The sequence below is a fragment of the Ursus maritimus genome, unplaced genomic scaffold, assembly GCF_017311325.1.
Source record: "Ursus maritimus isolate PB19 unplaced genomic scaffold, ASM1731132v1 scaffold_19, whole genome shotgun sequence".
NCBI lineage: Eukaryota > Metazoa > Chordata > Mammalia > Carnivora > Ursidae > Ursus > Ursus maritimus.
Genome location: NW_024424341.1, coordinates 46,988,157 through 47,007,944, shown reverse-complemented (window position 1 = coordinate 47,007,944; position 19,788 = coordinate 46,988,157). Strand labels below are relative to the sequence as shown.

The following is a 19,788-nucleotide window of genomic DNA, read 5'->3' as shown; positions in this document are numbered from 1 at the left end:
CAATCTTTTGAAACATAAGAGCATATACATTTCCAGGTGTTTAACTTTGCATTTTCCTCATAATAACTATTTTTATATAACGTCTGAATAGAGAGACTGATGTACTGCCTTCTGCTTGACATCTGTGACATTTTTTGACATTGGATGTTCAGATAAATAGTTTTCTAAATACTTAATCTTTCAAGTTTCTTTTCTGCACTCTCCAGTGTTTGCTAAAGTGTATATTAAAATGGTCTTTCCACATTCATTATGGTTCTAGGGTTTGAATCTAGTGTGCATTTTTGTGATATTGAGTAAGGACTGAATTCCAGTTAAAGGCTTGGCCACGTTCTTTACATTTTACAGTTTTGTTCCTGTATGGTAACTATGATGTTGAGTAAGTTGTGAGTTTTGGTGAGAAGTTGGACACATTCTTTATATATAGTTACTCTCAAATGTGAACTCTCTGGTGTGGAGTAAGGGGTGAGCAGTCCTTAAACTTTTTCTCACATTCTTTACATCTGTAAGGTTTCTCTCCAGTATGAATTCTATGATGTCCGGTAAGCGTTGAGTGCAATATAAAAGCTAAGCCACATTCTTTATATTTGTAAGGTTTCTCTCCAGTATGGATTTGCCTATATTCATTTAGGGATAAGCAGTCTTTAAAGGTTTTACCAAATTTTCACATTTGTAAGGTTTCTCTTGAGTATGAATTCTGTGATGTCCATTAATGGATGACTTCCATTTAAAGGCCATGCCACATTCTTGACATTTGTAAGGTTTCTCTCCAGTATGAATTCTCTGATGTCAATTTAGGTGTGAGTGCTGGTTAAAGGCCTTGCCACATTCATGACATTTGTGAGGTTTCTCTCCAGTATGAATTCTGTGATGTCGGTTCAGGTGTGAGCACTGGTTAAAGGCCTTTCCACATTGTTTACATTTGTAAGGTTTCTCTCCAGTATGAATTCTGTGATGTTGTATAAGGTCTGAGGGCCAGTAAAAGGCCTTGCCACACTCTTGACATTTGTAAGGTTTCTCTCCAGTATGAATTCTGTGATGTCGATTTAGGTGTGAGCTCTGGTTAAAGGCCTTTCCACATTCTTTACATTTGTAAGGTTTCTCTCCAGTGTGAATTCTGTGATGTTGTATAAGGTGTGAGGGCCAGTTAAAGGTCTTGCCACACTCTTGACATTTGTAAGGTTTCTCTCCAGTATGAGTTCTCTGATGTTCAGTAAGGCATGAGAGCCGGTTAAAGGCCTTGCCACATTCTTTACATTTGTAAGGTTTCTCTCCAGTATGAATTCTGTGATGTTTTGTGAGGTGTGAGGGCCAGTTAAAGGTCTTGCCACACTCTTGACATTTGTAAGGTTTCTCTTCAGTAGGGACTGTCTTATTTATGTCTATATTTAGTTTTGATGACTGACTAAACATGGTCCCTGGTTTATTGCATTTGAATGGGTGTTTTCCCTCATGAATTCTCTGATGATCACGGACATCGGAGGGCTGCTTGAGTGGACCCCCACATTGATTATACTCATAAGGATTCTCTTCCAAATAGATACTCTTTTGTATAATAAGGTTAGAGCTTTGATAAAACACTTTCCCACCTTTACTACATTCATACTGGTTCTCTGAAAACTGAGTCCTCACACATGTATGAACATGGGAGCCCTGGTTAAAGTCTTCTCTGATTCACTGCATTGAACAATTCTGTCTCCATTGAAAAGGCTCTGGTAATTTTGTAGGGTTGAGTCCTCTGTGAGGGACTTCCCAAGTGGATTCCACTTAGCATTTGGTTCTTTATTTTTAAATCTCTGGTTATCAGAGATATTTGACTGAACGATCAATCCAATCCCATTTTGTAAATGGTTCAAATCATTATTTTCAGCATGGACTAGGTAACTTTCCAGATTTTCCAAATTATCTTTCCACAAACAGGTATGTTTGAATATTTGATTGGAGCTTTTGCTTCCAGAAACATGCTTTGTAGAAGAAGCTGACTTAAAAAGGGAGCTTTTCCACAATGTTTTATGGCCTTCACCACTTCTGGCAGTGAGCTTCTTATTAAAGGCAGTTGTCTCAGTTTGGCTATTTCCTTCATGATATCTTTGATGCCCTTCACTCTCCCTACCATTGTCCCATTCTATCATTAAGTGTAAATTCTCAACAGCACTATTTTTGTATCTACCCATTGACTCTTTTTGGAAAGAACCTTCTATGCTTGGATTTGGCAGGAAGCTCTGGGTATCATGTGAAGATACAGCTGAAAGATATCAAATAAGAAAAAAAGGAAAATCATTCCACTTACTACTTTCTGATGAATATACTGATGACTTCTAACATCCAAGCTTCAAATCAGAGAATGTCAGCAAGATGCCTGAGAAGGAATCATGAGGACTTCATTCCTCCATGACACATAACTTTGCACACAACATACAGACCACATATCCTAATAGATAATGCTGTGGTATTGTCATGGTGCAGCACTAATCACTTTTCTGTACCTCAAATAATCAGGAAAAGTACCACATAAGCACAAAATTAGTAGAAAGAAGGGATTTTATATTTTTAAAGATTTTATTCATTTATTTGAGAGAGAATGATAGAGCACGAGTGGCAGGAGGGGCAAAGGGAGAAGCAGACTCCCCACTGAGCACAGTGCCAGACATGGGGCTCGATCCCGGGACTCCTGGATCATGAGCTGAGCTGAAGGCAGACGCTTCACCAACTGAGCCACCCAGGCACACCACAAAGAAGGAATTTTAAACATAATACTGCAATAAACACAAGAGGATATTCTGAAAATGGGAACATATCGACAAAAGAAGAGTTGGCTGTCAGAAAAGATCAACAACATTGACAGCCCTTTAACTAAATGAAGTAAGAATGAAAGAGAAAAGACCAACAAGTATGCGAAATGAAGAAGTGAAAGCAGACACAGTGTAACTGAAACCAGAGAAAGGAAAGGAATTATAAGAGGCGATGATGGCTAATTATATGTACGCTAATTAATACCAAAAGACAACAATAAATTTCAAACAAGGTATAAACAGTTCGGACTTCATCATGAAGAAATATTAAAAAATCACAATGGATCTACAACTACTAAGTACACTGAAAGAGTAATGAAAAAACTCCCAGCAAAGAAAAGTCCTGTGCCAGATGAATTCACTGGAAAATTCAAATAGACACTTAATGAGAAAGGGTTTCAAATCTCCTCAAACATTTCCAAGGAGAGAAGATCAGAGAATTTTGCAAAACACTCTCTCTGGGGTACCAGCATTACCAGGTTATCAAGGCCACGGTATGATTTGAAAGTAAAGAGGGCTACAAACTACTATCTGTGAGGAATATTCATGCAAAGTTCACAATAGAACACAGCAGACTGCAGCAAAAGCACATTTTACCATTTTACAACATAATCAAATGAGAAATCTTCTGGAATTAAGGGAGTTCCAACATATGGAAAAGTATACATTGAAGATTCCACATTAACAGAATGAAGATCAGAATTACATGATATTAATTAATACAACATAAATATGAAAACATTTCATGATTAAAAACACTCAATGGGGGTGCCTGGGTGGCTCAGTCATTAAGCGTCTGCCTTCAGCTCACGGTGTGATCCCAGAGTCCTGGGATAGAGCCCCGCGTCAGGCTCCCTGCTCCACTGGGAAGTCTGCTTCTTCCTCTCCCACTCCCCTTGCTTGTGTTCCCTCTCTCGCTGGCTGTCTCCCCTCTGTCAAATAAATAAAATCTTTAAAAAAAAAAACAAACACTCAATGAAGGAGGGATGGAAGAAAACCTCCTCAAAGGCCATATATGTATGAAAAGCTGAAATCTAACACATTCGACAGTAAAAGACCACAAACTTCTCTTCTAATACCAGAAACGCCATAATGAAGTGACTGTACCCCTTCCATTCAACATACTACAGGATATTCTTTTTTTTTTTTTTAAGATTTTATTTATTTGACAGAGAGACAGCCAGCGAGAGAGGGAACACAAGCAGGTGGAGTAGGAGAGGAAGAAGCAGGCTCCCAGCAGAGCAGGGAGTCCAATGCGGGGCTCAATCCCAGGACCCTGGGATCATGACCTGAGCCAAAGGCAGACGCTTAACGACTGAACCACCCAGGTGCCCCACTATAGGATATTCTACTCAGAACAATTAAGCAATAAAAAATACATTAAAGGAATCCAATGGAAAAAGAAAAAATAAAATTATCTCTCTTCACAGATGATGATCTATAGAAAACACTAAAGTATCCTAATTTAATTTTTTTTGTTTTTTGGACATTACTGGTATTGTTTATTTCTGTTATTTTTTTCTATGAGACTGTCCATTTTCAATTTTTTTATGCTATACATGCTTAAGAAAAAATTGAAATATTCAATTTAACCTTACACCACAAAGAAACAGACAAAGAAGAAAATAAGCTAAAATTTAGTAGTGGAAGGAAATAAAAAAGAAAAATCTAAAATAAATACATAGAGACCAAAATAACTAATAACGTAACATGAAACTAATGCCCAATTTCACCAAAATGATAAATAAAGCTGGCAATGCTTTAACTACATGAAGAATTATATACTTACAAATCTGATAACTAAGAAAAAAACCAGATAATTCCTAAAAATGTATAAGTTACTAAGACTGAATTATGAACCTTGAACCAACAATGGGAAATCTTCTTAAAGAAATAATAAGAATGAAAGTTGACTTTGGAATCAAAACTCTTCCAGCACAGAAAAGCCCAACACCTATGAATGTTTCTACATTTAATGGCCTGAGTTTCCTAAATCAAATCTTGTGTTGCGTGTTTCTTCTCTCTCTCTCTCTTGTTCAGATTAAGTATTTTCCTTTATTTTGTCTTCTAGGTCACAAAGTCAGTCCTCTGTTTCTTCCAGCCTGCTGTTCATTGCAAGCCTGTTTCCAATCTCCTGTATTGCATTGTTAATCTCTCTGATCTATTTTTTAACTATTTTATCTCTGTGGTAAGATTCTCACTATCCTTTTCTCAACCCTGTGGGTATCCTTATGATTGTTGCCTTAAATTCTCCATCAACCATGTTACTGATAACTGTTTCCTTTTAGATCTCTGGCCATGGCTATATCTCATTGTTTCATTTGGGATAAATTCTTCCATCCTGGCATTTTTTTCTAAGTCTGCCTTCCTCTGTATGTTAGAAAAGTTAGTACCGTGTACTGCTATATCCTTCACACCAGTGGTCTGCAGAGGCTCCCCTTGCCTGTTGTGGGAAGTGTTTGGACCCTCACCTCAATGTGACCAGTATTAACCAGGTGCGCTCTGGTCTGCTTGTGAAATGAAACCTGACATCACCTCCACCAGAACTGAGGCCCTACGGAACTCTCTGCTCAGGAGATGTGATATGGGCACAGCACACACCTTGCTGGTTCTGTCTAGTAGTGTCCAGCAGCTTTCTTCATCTTCAACATCTGCTCTGCCATGTGACATCTTAACATTATGCACACAATGTTTAAATCATCCAATACCTTGTCGACATTCAGCGCCATGCATCTGGGCCTGGGAAAGTACAGTTTTCTCTGTCATCCAACAACTGGTCCTCAGGACCACCCGGGAATTGATCTAATCCTGAGAAAAGCATCTGACTTCCTTGAATCTCAGAAAACCCCCCATTTCCCAAGTTCCCATCTCTGTCACATTTGCTCATCACAAGTAGCTTCCTAAGACTTTGCAGTGACCAAAGGGAGCTCCCTACCACAAGTTACCCACATTTTAAGAATTCTCCATATTTGGGGAGAGAGTCCAAGACTGCAGAGGAGTAGGAGACCCAAATTTCATCTGGTCCCAGGAATTCAGCTAGATAGCTCTCAAACCATTCTGAACACCTATGTGAGCTCAACTGGAGAACAAAGAAAATAGCAGCAACTCTATGAACAGAAAAGCAGCCACTTTCTGCAAGGTAGGAGGTGCGGTGAAGTGAATCTGAGGCAATACATGGGAAGATAGAGCACGGAGGGAGGGAGCCTCCATCAGCCGGCTACTGGTAAGTAACAGAGTAGCGAACAAAATCAGAACTTCTCTAAGTCTGCTCTGGTGAGGGACGTCTGCTAGTGTGTGTGGGGGGGTGGAATCCTCACTGGGACAGTGTGGTCTCAGGACCCTCGGGGTCACACAAAGACTGGGGGTTCCTGAGTGCTGCAAAGATCCCAAGCATTGAGTGGGGAAGCCAGCTTCAAAGAGAGCCTGGGGGGGGGGGCGCCTGGGTGGCACAGTCGTTAAGCATCTGCCTTTGGCTCAGGGCGTGATCCCAGCATTCTGGGATTGAGCCCCACATCAGGCTCTTCCACTGGGAGTCTGCTTCTTCCTCTCCCACTCCCCCTGCTTGTGTTCCCTCTCTTGCTGGCTGTCTCTCTCTCTGTCAAATAAATAAATAAAATCTTAAAAAAAAAAAAAAAAGAGCCCAGGAGTGGGCCCTCAGCTCAGGACTGCCATAAACCATGATCCACAGCGGTCAGGCCACTGCTCTTAGAGCCAGGGCCCAATAAGGGCCTGATCAGGGGAGATTCCCCTTCCTCCCCTGGGAGGAGTGGCATGGGAGCACGCTGCAGGAATCTGCTGGGTTTGGAGACTCCAAACAGGGCCGTGTGCCAGATAAACGCTCAGTCACAGGCTGGTGAGCACAGAGTGGACAGAGACCAGGAGACAGGAGTGATTCACTGCTTTTGTCTGAGGGCGCACTGAGGAGTGGAGCCCTGAGCTCTTGGCTCTCCCAGGGCAACTGGGAGGCCGCCATTTTCATCCTCATCTCTAAAGCTGAGAGGAAGAGCCTTTAGGGAACAAAAGCTACAGAGAGAGGGGCACCTGGGTGGCTCAGTCGTTAAGCATCTGCCTTCGGCTCAGGGTGTGATCCCAGCGTTCTTGGATCGAGCCCCATATCAGGCTCCTCCACTGGGAGCCTGCTTCTTCCTCTCCCACACCCCCTGCTTGTGTTCCCTCTCTCTCTGGCTGTCTCTCTCTCTGTCAAATACATAAATAAAATCATTAAAAAAAAAAAACTACAGAGAGAAAACCAGAGCAGATGACTTAGCCTGGCCCCTGGCAAGGGTGGTGCAATTCCACCCGGGGCAGAGAATCAATGCGACAGGCCCTTCCCCCAAAAGATCAGCAAGAACATTCAGCCACGACCAAGTTGACTGATCAATGAGAACTGCAAAACTCCAGGCTAGGGGAATACAGCACATAGAATTCATGGCTTTTTCCCATGATTCTTTAATCTTCAACTTTAATTTTTAAATTTTTCTTTATTTTTTTTCTTTTTATTTTTTTGAATCATTCATCTTTCCTTTTTCAACCAACTTATCAATTCCTTTTTTAAAATCTTTTTTATTCTCATTCTTACAGTCATATTTCATCCCTTCATTGTATTTAACTTTCTTTTTGCATATATCTAACTTTTTCTTTCTTTAAAATATTGGGATGCAGTATTTTGTTTTAAATTATCTGCTGAGAGGACTAAAGAAGTATGTGGAAAAGGAAAGAGTCTAGGGACTCATGGGACACAACAAGTGGTCTCATATGTACATTAAGGGGATCTGAAAAGGAGAGGAGAGTGAATGGGCCCAGAGGGTTTACATGATGATCTAAGGGCTTGTATTTTCCACGTATGTGGAAAGAAGAGATAAATTCAAGAAGCTCAGGAAATTCAAAATCGGATAAAGATCGAGACATGAACATTACAATTAACCTACGAAAAAAGTCACAGGCGAAGAGAATTTTGAAACAGCATGACAAAAGCAACTCATCTCATGTAAGAGAGCTCTGTAAGATTATTACTGGGATTCACAGCAGACCTGAGAGGAGGAACTGCAGGGGACAGTGTATTCAAGCACTGAAAGATCAAAATATCCATCAGGAATACTCTATCTGGGAAAACTGTTTTCCCTGAAGGTAGAAATGAAGACTTCCCCACGTTAAATCCCCTGTAAGTTTACCAGTAGACCTGTCCTACAAGAAACGTTCAAGGAAGTCCTTCTGGTTGGAGTAAAAGGATTCTGAACAGTGACTAAAACCACATAACATAAAGCTCTCTGCTAAATATAAATATTTCCACAATTATCAAACCCTGTAATGATGTAATGAGGTAGCACAAGTTGCTTTTATTTCTGCCTCAAAATGTTTTTAAATCAAAGCATAAAAATCATAAGTCTAGGCAATAAAGTACACAACATAAAAGATAGAATTTGTGATATCGGTAACATAAAATGTGTGCAGGGGTGGAGAGAAGTAGAATAATTTTGGATGCAAATGAGAATATAAGTTTGAAATGGCTTCTTAAACGTTTAAATTGTTTTAAGCAATCTGTGTGAAAGCACAATGAAAATACATACAGAAGACACAAAAGGTAATGAAAATGGTATCAAAGCTTGTCATGGGTATAACAGCACAAGTAAGGATAAAATATAATACCTAAACTTGATACAGAAGTAGGGAATGCTTCAAAATTACTTTCAATTCAAAAAAGTGTTTCTCTCAGGCAAGGAGAATATAAAGTCACCAATAAATACTGATGAAATCAATTCTATTATTATGACAACTCACGTAGACACAACACAGCATACAATGGCCACTAACCAATGAAAGAAATACACACGATGAGTCCCAAAGTATGTATGCGTAATATTGATACAAACAAACGCGTAATTTTACTGGCGAAGGGCATAAAGCTGATTCATATTTGAGGTAAATTCACATTGTCTTGAAATCTACCGAGTTAACAATTGTCATCCTAGAATAAAATACACAGGTAAAAAGGAAACCACAACTACTAAATGTGGGATGTCTGAGACAAAAAGTACATGATTATGGAATTGCAAAACCAGAATAAGACAAAATTTAATCCAAAAAATTCTACATAAAAAACAGTTGAATTATTAAAAAGGAAAACCACTATGTAACTGTATTTTCAAACATAGACTGTGACCCCCTGAAAAACAAGCATTGGAATTGTTAGCATGTCTTCATTGACAGTAAAATTATAAATATTGATTAAAATAAACCATAAAAAGGTCTAATGAAACGTTTTACAAATATGTACTTAAAATACATTAAAAATGTATCATGTTATTAATTTCCTTTCATGCAGAATGTAAGGCTATAATTCATTCTTTAGAACCAAGCAAACAAAAGTTTTTCATTTCTAAATAAACAAACACCACCCACATTGTAAAATATACTGGCAATGACTTTATACAAAATAGCTATTTGGATGAAATTCAAGTACATTCTGAGGAAAGTAGAAGAAAAAATCTAGTGATTAATTTTCCCTGAAATAAAATTACATTTATAAACAATAGTTTTTCTTAAATATGGGGATTGTACTTATTATCTACCTCACTTCCTATAAAGCACATGCCCATGTCCTGTCAGAACTTTGAATCTAAACAAAAAATTAAGGTGAATCTCACATACAACTAATTAGAAAGTGAAAACACACATGGCAAAGTCACAAGAATTTCATATAAGATGAAATTATAAAATGATGCATTTTTAAAAGTTATTTGAGAGAGACAGAGAGAGTGACAAAGAGCACAGGTGGGAGAAGAGGGAGAAGCAGGCTCCAGGGAGCCCGACTCGGGGCTCAATCCCAGAACCCTGAGATCATGAACCAACTGAGCCATCCAGGTGCCCCAACATGATGCAGTTATTAAGAAATAAGGTAACAACTGAGATTTTATTAAAGCCTACAAGTTCTGAGTTTCAAAAGTTTTAGCTCACCTATGGCATTATTTAGGTAGGAATTCTAGGAAACAAATATTAATGTTCCATTATTTCACCACTGAGGAATGGAACATATAGAGTGGGAATTTTCCATATTAGTTAATATGAAGAAAAATGAACTTTTGAAAGGAAATAAAGATTACATTTTCTCATTTTAGGGGGGTGCTTTGTTATCTGATGAAGTTACTGAGTCTCAATTTTGTTAAGATTAAAGCTTCCATAATATGGGAAAGCATAAACCGGAAAACAAGGGATGTCTGTCTCCAGGGTTCCAAGAATTTCTGCACCAAACCCCAATAGGCCCACCACTACCCTGACACACATCTCACATGAGGCAAAAGAGAACTTACAAAGGGCTTAACATTAAGATCCTCAGAAATAGGGAGACTTTTGCAGGGCCCTCACAGCAATGGAGAAACTCTCAGATTATGGAGGCCCTCCCACCCCAAGGGGAGTCTCCTGGCCCTCCCTGTGCATGTGATGGACCATCACTGGAGCTGAAGGAGAATCCTTAGTGAAGGTAAGAGCTTCATAATGTTGGATAGCACATGTTCTTCTGGGAGAGGGAGAGAAATAACATCAGCTTCTCAAACTAATTTCCATTGAGAGAGAGCTACTTGAAGCACAGTTTAAGGTCTACCTTCCTCCTTCAGACTTGGACCTCCCCTCCATCATCTGCCTCATTCATTCCCACCTACCCGGATGGAAGGCTACTGCCTCCTCTCTCTTCACATCCCAGAGCTGCTTCTCTTGCTCCAAAAACATGATCAGGTCTGGCTTTGACACAGAGACCTGTTTTTTAGAAGAAAGGAAAACGAGTATTGCTGGAGATTCAAACTTTTAATCACAGTTGTGCTCAGGAGAGAAGAGAGGACACTGTAGAATCTAGAAAATGGCTTCCCAAATGCTGTTGCCCAAAAGCCCCTTTAGAACACACAGGAGGGATTTCCAGTGTTCACATCCTGACCTCCACCTCCAAGTACTACCAGTACAATAACAAAGAGTAGAAACGGGGAATTTAAGATGTGAGCAATATCATTTTATGCCGCTCAATGTTTAGAACTGCCAGTAATCTACAGAAGTGATGATGTTCCCTTAAGAAAGGGGAAGCTAAAGCTGAAATGGAAACATGAAGGTCCATGAAAGGTAGAAAGACCATCCTTTGTCCCCGCTAAGATTCAGGGTCAGTGAGCTCCTACGTGGAGACCAACAGGTGAATTTCTCCTTCTCCGTCTTCACATGCCCGCCCTTCGCACAGACGCCCACAAAATCTGCAACAGCACGGGGATCCCAGCTGCACTGTCTTGCTCCTTCCAAACCACCTGGAACAGACCTTATTACCTCCCCTTGAACCAAAGCCTGCAGTCAACTCTCATAAGAGCGCCTGGGAGCCCTCATGCTTAACCCTGGTCTCACCTCACCGTCAGCTGGAGCACATAATGAAAGCGACACTGATGCTGCCACCTTGACCAAAAGAGAGACTCTGTCTGGGGGGGAACAGGTGGTGACAGTTCCTAAAACTCGTCAACTTCCCAATGGGAAAGCGGATGGGAAACACTTCGCTAAGCATTTCTTCCAATGTTTTGTGGATTCCTTGGGGGATCAGTACCCCACTATTGAGAAGTCATGATTCTGCAGGTTTGCAGTTGGGCCCACAAAATGGCATCTTTATTAAGTTCCCCGTTGGTGCTGATGCTGGTCCCCCAGGCCTGCTTTTAGAAGCTCTGAGCTAGAAACTTCTAGAAGGATAGGTTCCTTTGCAGGATTCTAGGGGCGGAGCTCCTGCTGGAATGGGTGTGGCCACGCTGTTGCCTAGTGCACAAGGGGGAGATGGGGGAGGGTTGGCTCACCTGGTGGCACCAGGGTTGGGTGAGGTGTCCCTTCTTAGGATGCTTCCCAAAGCTACCCTGTGTGCTCAGATACCTGCCCCTCCCAGGGGTCGGTGGATGCACAGGGCAATCAGGTGTGAGGGCCTGTGCGCAGGTGAGCGGAGCCTCCAACCCCAAGAGAGGCAGAGGGAGCGTGAAGGTGTTGACATCACAGCTTTGAAAATGAACCAAGAGCAGGGAGGAGGCTGGATGAACAGTTCGCGGTGGGAGCAGACAGAAACCTTTGAAAATGATGTCATTGACACATATTTGATGACACGCAAAGGCAGTCATGATCCCTGTTGGGTAATAAAGGATGTAACTGAATTACCAGATCAGAACATCTTTTCTGTGTCGCTGGGGCACCCGCATGCGTGTGTGGGGGAGGGTGTTTAATGAATTGTGATGCCAGTTTGTTCTCCCCCGCTCCCTTTCAAGTACTGAGCATCTCTCACATCTCCAAAGTGCTTTAATTTTTTTTAAAACCACATCCATTTTTTGGGATGCCTGGGTGCTCGGGCCTCAAGCGTCCGCCTTTGGCTCAGGTCATGATCCCAGGGTCCTAGGATGGAGTCCTGCATCGAGCTCCTTGCTTAGCAGGGAGCCTGCTTCTCCCTCTGCCTGCTGCTCCCCCTGCTTGTGTGCTCTCTCTCTCAAATAAGTAAATAAAATCTTTAAAAATATAAAATAAATTAATTCGTTAATAAAATAAAATAAAAAGTGCTCATCTCCAAGGCCACCCTGGTTCTTTCCTGTTATGTACTCAGAGTTTTATAATTTTTCACTTTACATTTAGGTCTGTATCCATTTTGAATTCATTTTTGTCAAGGGTATAAGGTCCATTTCCAGATTCATTTTTCTGCATGTGGATATTCAGTTCTTTCAGCACAATTTGTTCAAAAGACTATCTTTCCTCCATTGTATTTTCTTTGCTTTTTGGTCAAAGATTAGTTGACTGCATTCATGGGGGTGTATTTCTGAGCTCTCTATTCTGTTCCATTGATCTAATGGTCTATTTTTTGTTGTTTTTATTTTAATTCCAGTTAGTTAACATACGGCGTTATATCAGTTTCAGGTGTACAATATAGTGATTCAACAACGCCATACATTACCCCATGCCCATCACAGGTGCGCTCCTCTCGCTGTCTACTCTCTCACGAATATGACATCGTGTTGATTAGTCCAGCTTTCTGGTAAGTCTTGAAGTCACACAGACTCAGTCCTCTAACTTTGTTCTTCTCCTTCCATACTGTATTCCTATTCCAAGCCTTTCGTCTCCCCATATAAGCTTTAGAATCGACTTGCTAGCATCCACAAAATAACTCGCTAGAGGGGCACCTGGCTGGCTCAGTTGGAAGAGCATGCGACACCTGATCTCAGAATCATGAGTTCAAGCCCCACATTGGGTGTAGTGATTACTTAAGAAAAAAACTTTCTAGGATTTTGACTAGGATTGCACTGAATCTATTGATCAATTGGGAACAACTGATGTCTTGAGAATACTGAATCTAACTTTTCAAGAACATGAATTATCCCTCCATTTAGTCCTTCTTTGATTTTGTACGAGTTTTACAGTGACAGAAAACGGATTCATTTTTGCCAGAGCCTGGGGGTTGGGAGGAATGGGGAGTGATTCCTTAATGGGTCTGGGCTACTCTTTGGGGTGGTAAAAAGTTCTGGAATTAGACTGTGGTGAGAGTTCCATAAAAACAGGAGTATACTTAATGCCACTTAATTACAAATTTGACAGTTTTTAAAATAGGGACTTACGGTTTCCAGTTCCACATGTAAGCATCTTGAAAGCTGCCATTTCTTCCTAACAAAAGATAAAAAACTGAACAGATTAAAAAATCGACAACACTTCTTGGACCATAAAAGAGAGGAAGACACAGGGCAGACTGCTGCCCCCAAGACTGGATTAACAATTCTGTAGTTACATCATTTCTCTCCTCTCCCATTTTACTAGAAGCATCCAAGAGAGAACACCGTTCTTTCGACACTTTGCTTAGACATTCCCTCAGCCCAAGATCCAATTCCAGTGCTCACAACGTCTACCCTGCACAAAACACCAGGACAGGAACACAACCCAGCCAAGTGCTTTTCCACATTATAACAGCAATCACCTTAAGGCGCCTGGGGGGCTCAGTCGGTTTAAGCATCTGCCTTCCGCTCAGGTCATGATTCCAGGGTCCTGGGATCAGCCCTGCCTCGGGCTTCCTGCTCAGCGGGGAGCCTACTTTTCCCTCTCCCTCTGCCCCCACCCGCGCCGCCCCCCCCATACTCTCTCACTTATTCTCTCTCTCAAATAAACAAAATCTTTAAAAAATTAAAATAAAAAAAATCAATAACAGCAATCAGCTTTCCTCTGGCTTCCAGGAAAGCGATCCTCATTTCTGTCTGGGACCCACCAACATGGCCTTTACCGTCCATATTTCTACAACACTCTCCCAGGAGCACTGAGGTGTTCTCAGGAAGATTGAGGGTCTCTCTACGGCTCTCCTCTTTTCTTCCGAGCTCTCACCAGGATCGCCCTTAGTGGTGATGCAGGCTTTTTCCACCACGCGCTCCCCTTCCATTCGCTAACCATTATACTGTTCCAGTGCCACGTCCACCCTTCTAAGTATGTTTCACGGGCGTACCTCCAGTTCTATGACCGATTTTTGTCTTACTCTATCTCAGCTACTGAAACAGAATGCCAGAGACTGGGTAGTTTATAGACAATACATTTCTTTTTCCTCACAGGGGCAGAGGCTGGGAAGGCTGAGACCGAGGCACCAGCAGATATCTGGTGAGAGCCCACTTTCTGGTTTCTAGACAGAGTCTTCCGCTGTGGGCTCAAATGATACAGGGGCAAGGGAGCTTGCCTAGGCCATTTTTACGAGGGTACCATCCCCATTCATGGGGCCTCTACCCTCATGACTTACTCATCTCCTGAAGGCCCCATCTCTTAATGGTATCACCATGGGAGTTCGGTTTTAACATATGGAAGTTGGTGGTACACAAGTATTCAGACCATAGCAGGTACCAAACAGAAAGCAGGGTTTTCCTTTGTTGCTGGAAGGTTCGCGCATTGTAAATTCGCTTATGGGGTCCCAATGAACTTTCATTGTTAACCAGGACTTTCAATTTTGCCTTGTTTTACTGGCTACTCTTACTGGGCAGAGATGGGATAACACCTTAGACAGGATATTGAGACTAAGCCTTCTGAACTACCAAAAATCAGATCATTTAAATAGTGAAAAATTTGGGTATAAAAAGGATGGAGGCACTCACACTAAATTCTTCTGCATCTACCACTGGCACACAGCAGAAGATTTGGTCTCACTAATACCTCTCCCCGTGCACATCTCTCTGATGGGGATAACCCCCTCTAAAACTTACATAACAAGGAAGTACACACTGCAACGCATCAATTTCTACTATAGATTCCAAAGCAGCAAAAATAACAGGATGTTGAATTCATCCAAAAGGCCCTATCGCCTGGGTGGCTCAGTCAGTTAAGCATCTGCCTTCAGCTCAGGTCATGATCCCAGGGTCCTGGGATTGAGCCCCTGCATCAGGCTCCCTGTTCAGCAAGGAGCCTGATTCTCCCTCTCCCACTCCCCCTGCTTGTGCTCTATCAAATAAATAAATGAAATCTTTTTTAAAATGTGGTATATATATATATATATATATATATACACACACACACACACACACACACACACACACACACCTGGAATACTACTCAGCCATCAAAAAAGTGAAATCTTGCTATTTGCAACGACGTCGATGGAACTAGGGGGTGTTATGCTAAGTGAAATAAGTCAATCAGAGAAAGACTACTATTATATGAGCTCACTCACATGTGGAATTTGAGAAATAAAATAGAGGATCATAGGGGAAGGGAGGGAAAAATAAAACAAGACAAAATCAAAGAGGGAGACAAACCATAAGAGACTCTTTCTTAATCATAGGAAACAAATTGAGGGTTGCTGGAGGGGAGGGGGGTGGGGGATGCGGTAACTGGGTGATGGGCATTAAAAGAGGGCACGTGATACAATGAGCACTGGGTGTTATATGCAACTGATGAATCATTGACCTCTACCTCTGAAACTAATGATACACTGTATGTTAATTAATTGAATTTAAATTTTTTAAAAATGTTATAGATATCCTATATATAAACATTTATAAGGTGCTATTGCCATTGTACCAGTATTAAAACGTGATCTACCTTGCTATGACAGGTTTTGTACTGCACCCATTTGAGAATCCTAGAGATGCTATGGTTTCATTACACTGTTGCTAATTAATTAATTTCAATGTTTATTTTCAGACTGAATAACAACCAGACAATATAAATAAATAAATGTAGAGCATAAATATATCCATTACTATATGAAACAGAGGAATTGCTCCTGGTAAAGTCAAACTTTTTTTTATTATATGCAATTCAATTTTTTCATGGATATGAATTATAAGAATTAAAGTAGAAAAATGGAAACTAGGTTCTATGTAATTTTAAACAGTGATACAATTAACATCAGAATTCTGAGATCAAGCCCCTTGTCAGTTCTGTGCTGGGCATGGAGCCTGCTTAAGGTTCTCTCTGTGCCCCTGCCCATCCCTCTCTCTCCATCTCTAAAACAACAACAACCAGATTCATTGGCTTTCCCCCCCAAACACGTGTGCCTCCACTGTTCCAAGTTTAATGGAGGCTCCACCGTCAACTTATTCCCCTACAATTAGAGATGAGACCTGCATCCTGAACCCTCTTTCTTGCCAAAATGCCCACAAAGCATCCCCACATGATAGAGAAGTCTGCTCTTCACAGATCTCAAATTCCATGAAATTTTACCCAAGACACCATATATTTTTTAACCCATATTCACCTGATGTCTTGAAAATCAGCAAAAGCATACTTTTGATCCATTCCACTTCTAACTGGCCATTTCCACATGACAATACGTTATTTCAAATGACTACCATCTCTCCACAGATGGAATTTAAGCCACTCGTGGTGAGGCCCCCAAAAGCTCTACTCTCTAAACCTGAACCTCCCCATCAGCTCAACTGCACACTGGTCATTATGCTGTGAAATTATTGCTTTTTTCCTGAATGACCATCTCACATGCTGCTATAACTTTCCCTATAATTCAATGTTTAGTGTATTTCTGTGAACATGTATTATTTCACATTGACACTTACACTCTGAAAGATGTCTCTGTCATCCCTAGATTGTAGGACTCCTGCTAAATATTGCCTTGATTCCAAAGATCACCAACAAGCATTCATAAATTTTCATTTGCAGGGGTTTATTTACATCCTGCTCATATATTTCATTTATATATAAGTATACCTGGTCTTGGGTTGGAACGGGAGTCATCGGCATGAATTCCTACTTAGCTATATAGATATACAGAAATACGTACAGATGTGAAACATCTATGCATGTATAACATACATTTCCTCCTTCCGTACGTGTAGAGGGCCAAGTGGCAATGATACTTCTGTAGCAATCATCAAATCCAACACCAGATCTTGATTTTGAACATCATTCTCTAATAAAAGTTTCCTGTGAGAAATGGTGGATTCTAAGGGAAAGACAGGGAGTATACAAGAAATGAAAGCTTTTATAGGAGTGACACACAAGTGCCCAGATCAAAAGTTTAAGGCACATCGATGGGACAGTGAAGTCGACCTGAAAACGGTTCTCCAGTGGCTAATGTTGGAACAATTTTGACAACCAAAGAGCATAGTGTTGGATTAAACACAAAGTATAAGTACACATGAGTCTGTACCAATGGGAAAAAAAATAAAGAAATGAAGGAAAAGAGAAATATATTCCTTAGAGAAGAATGTCAAATAATAAAGCTGAAAGTAATGGAGCTAGTTCACTTTATCCACTCACCCCTTCCTTGAATATGAGCTATACTTAGTGACTTTTCTTCCAAAGAAAAGAGTAAAAAAAAAAAAATTTAAGAGTGGAGAAACCTGGAAAATACTTTAAACAAGTGATTGATGTGAATATCACCTTAATGGTAAGTCATGTCAATGATCAAATGCTCTGACATGATGACTGTGGTGTCTGTCTCTAGAATACCTAAATCCTGTCTGGTCACGAGGAAAACGTAACTCGAATCCAACTTGAGGGTTATTCTAAAAAGTGCCTTGTCAGTATTTCCGCCACCCTGTCAAGGTCCCGAAAACCAAGGACACACTCAGAGAGTTTCACAGAGGAGACAGGAGAGACCCAGCGACAAAATCTACTGTGGTGTTCTGGATTGGATCCTGGGAGAGCAAAAAGACCAAATGCACCAAGGTAATATCCAATAGTAAATTTAGAGGAGACTTGAAGGAAGGTATTTAGGACATCCCTTACTATCTTTGCAACTTTTCTACAAATCTTAAAAAAAAAAAAAATTTAAGTAAACTCTACAACCAACGTGGGCTTTGAACTCACAGCCCTGAGATCAAGAGGCACATGCCCCACTGACTGAGCCAGCCAGGCTCCCCCACAAATGTAAAATTAGTTTAAAATAAAACATTTACTTTAAAACTTCACAGCTTATAATTACAGATAGTTACATTACAATATTTCTCATGTTTGAAACCACAGACATTTTTTCCTTGAAAGTATTTTAACATCCTTCATGATTTTAAAAACAAACTCCTTGTTAAACAAAGTAGATTCATATCTTTTGCCTCCTCTATTGCTCCAAGCTTAATGGAAAGTTCCTCCACAAATGTTTCCTCAGGGTGGGAATTCAGGAGTCCATCTTGAAACCTCTTTCTTGTCAACATAGCCAACTGGCATCGATGCTTTACAGGACAACTTTCCCTTTACAGATCCTAGAAGTGCATTCATACCATACATCAAATCTCTTGTTTAGTTGTTACTTACCTGCTGCCTTTTTATTTTTATTTTATTTTATTTTTTTTTTAAAGATTTTATTTATTTATTCGACAGGATAGAGACAGCCAGCGAGAGAGGGAACACAAGCAGGAGGAGTGGGAGGGGAAGAAGCAGGCTCATAGCGGAGGAGCCTGATGTGGGGCTCGATCCCATAACGCCGGGATCACGCCCTGAGCCGAAGGCAGACGCTTAACCGCTGTGCCACCCAGGCGCCCCTTCCTGCTGCCTTTTTAGACTTCAGCTGTAAACATCTGTGTTCTTAGTGACTCTACAGCTCATTCTTTCACCCTTTATGTGAAAACATTTTAATATGCTAATCTAGGGGCACCTGGATGGCTCGTCGTTAAGCCTCTGACTTTGGCTCAGGGCATGATCCTGGTGTTCTGGGATCGATCCCCGCATCAGGCTCCTCCTGTGGGAGCCTGCTTCTTCCTCTCCCACTCCCCCTGCTTGTGTTCCCTCTCTCACTGGTTGTCTCTCTCTCTGTCGAATGACTAAATAAAATCTTAAAAAAATAATAATATGTTAATCTATACCACAAGCATGAGTGTATTTCAGAATTTTTTGTTTGTTTGTTTTAAAGAAAGAGAGCACAAGCAGGAAGGGCAGAGGGGGAGGGAGAGAGAACCTCAAGCAGACTCCATGCTGAGCATGGAGCCCAACGCAGGGCTTGATCTTACAACCCTGAGATCATGACCTGAGCCAAAACCAAGAGTCAGATGCTTAACAGCACCACCCAGGCACCCCAGCATGACTGTGTTTCAAATGACCACCATTAACCTTAGGAGGTAAGGGACAAAATTTAGAACATGCATTTTAATTTCTGCTGCTTCACACCAGGCTATTAGCATTAACATCTAGGCCTTTCTTCCCTTCTTGATGGGTCATTCCATCTGCAATTCCTTTGTTAGGGAACTGTCCTTACAATTCCATGCCCGGTTCAGTTTAGGAAAATTGAATATATCAGATTGAAAGTGACATGCTCAAAAGCATTTCCAGTATCTCACATGATTTCAGGACTATTTTATTATTGCATGGACTCTGAATTTCTCCACAGCCATCATTCATGAAGTACAATTATATAAGTAATGACATAAGACTTTATTTACTATCACCACTACCATTTACTTTTTATTATTAGGGCAGAATCTCTGTCTGTCTTTCTTACTACTCTACCTATAATGACACTGGCTTGTAGTTGTGCTTGAGGGTTTGTGAGAGAGGATTTCATCAGTGAGTAAACACAGCCCTAAACAATTTAGATTCTTCTGATGAG

At 40.9% G+C, this 19,788-nt stretch overlaps 1 protein-coding gene across 1 annotated transcript; it reads right to left on the bottom strand.

The window, feature by feature from the left end:
• Positions 1–430: 430 nt before the first annotated feature.
• LOC121103534 (zinc finger protein 501-like) lies at positions 431–14,190 on the bottom strand. The gene is given in 4 exon segments (XM_040634401.1): positions 431–657; positions 660–1,610; positions 10,445–10,538; positions 14,038–14,190. Coding segments are annotated over 4 exon segments (1,425 nt in total).
• Positions 14,191–19,788: the final 5,598 nt, after the last annotated feature.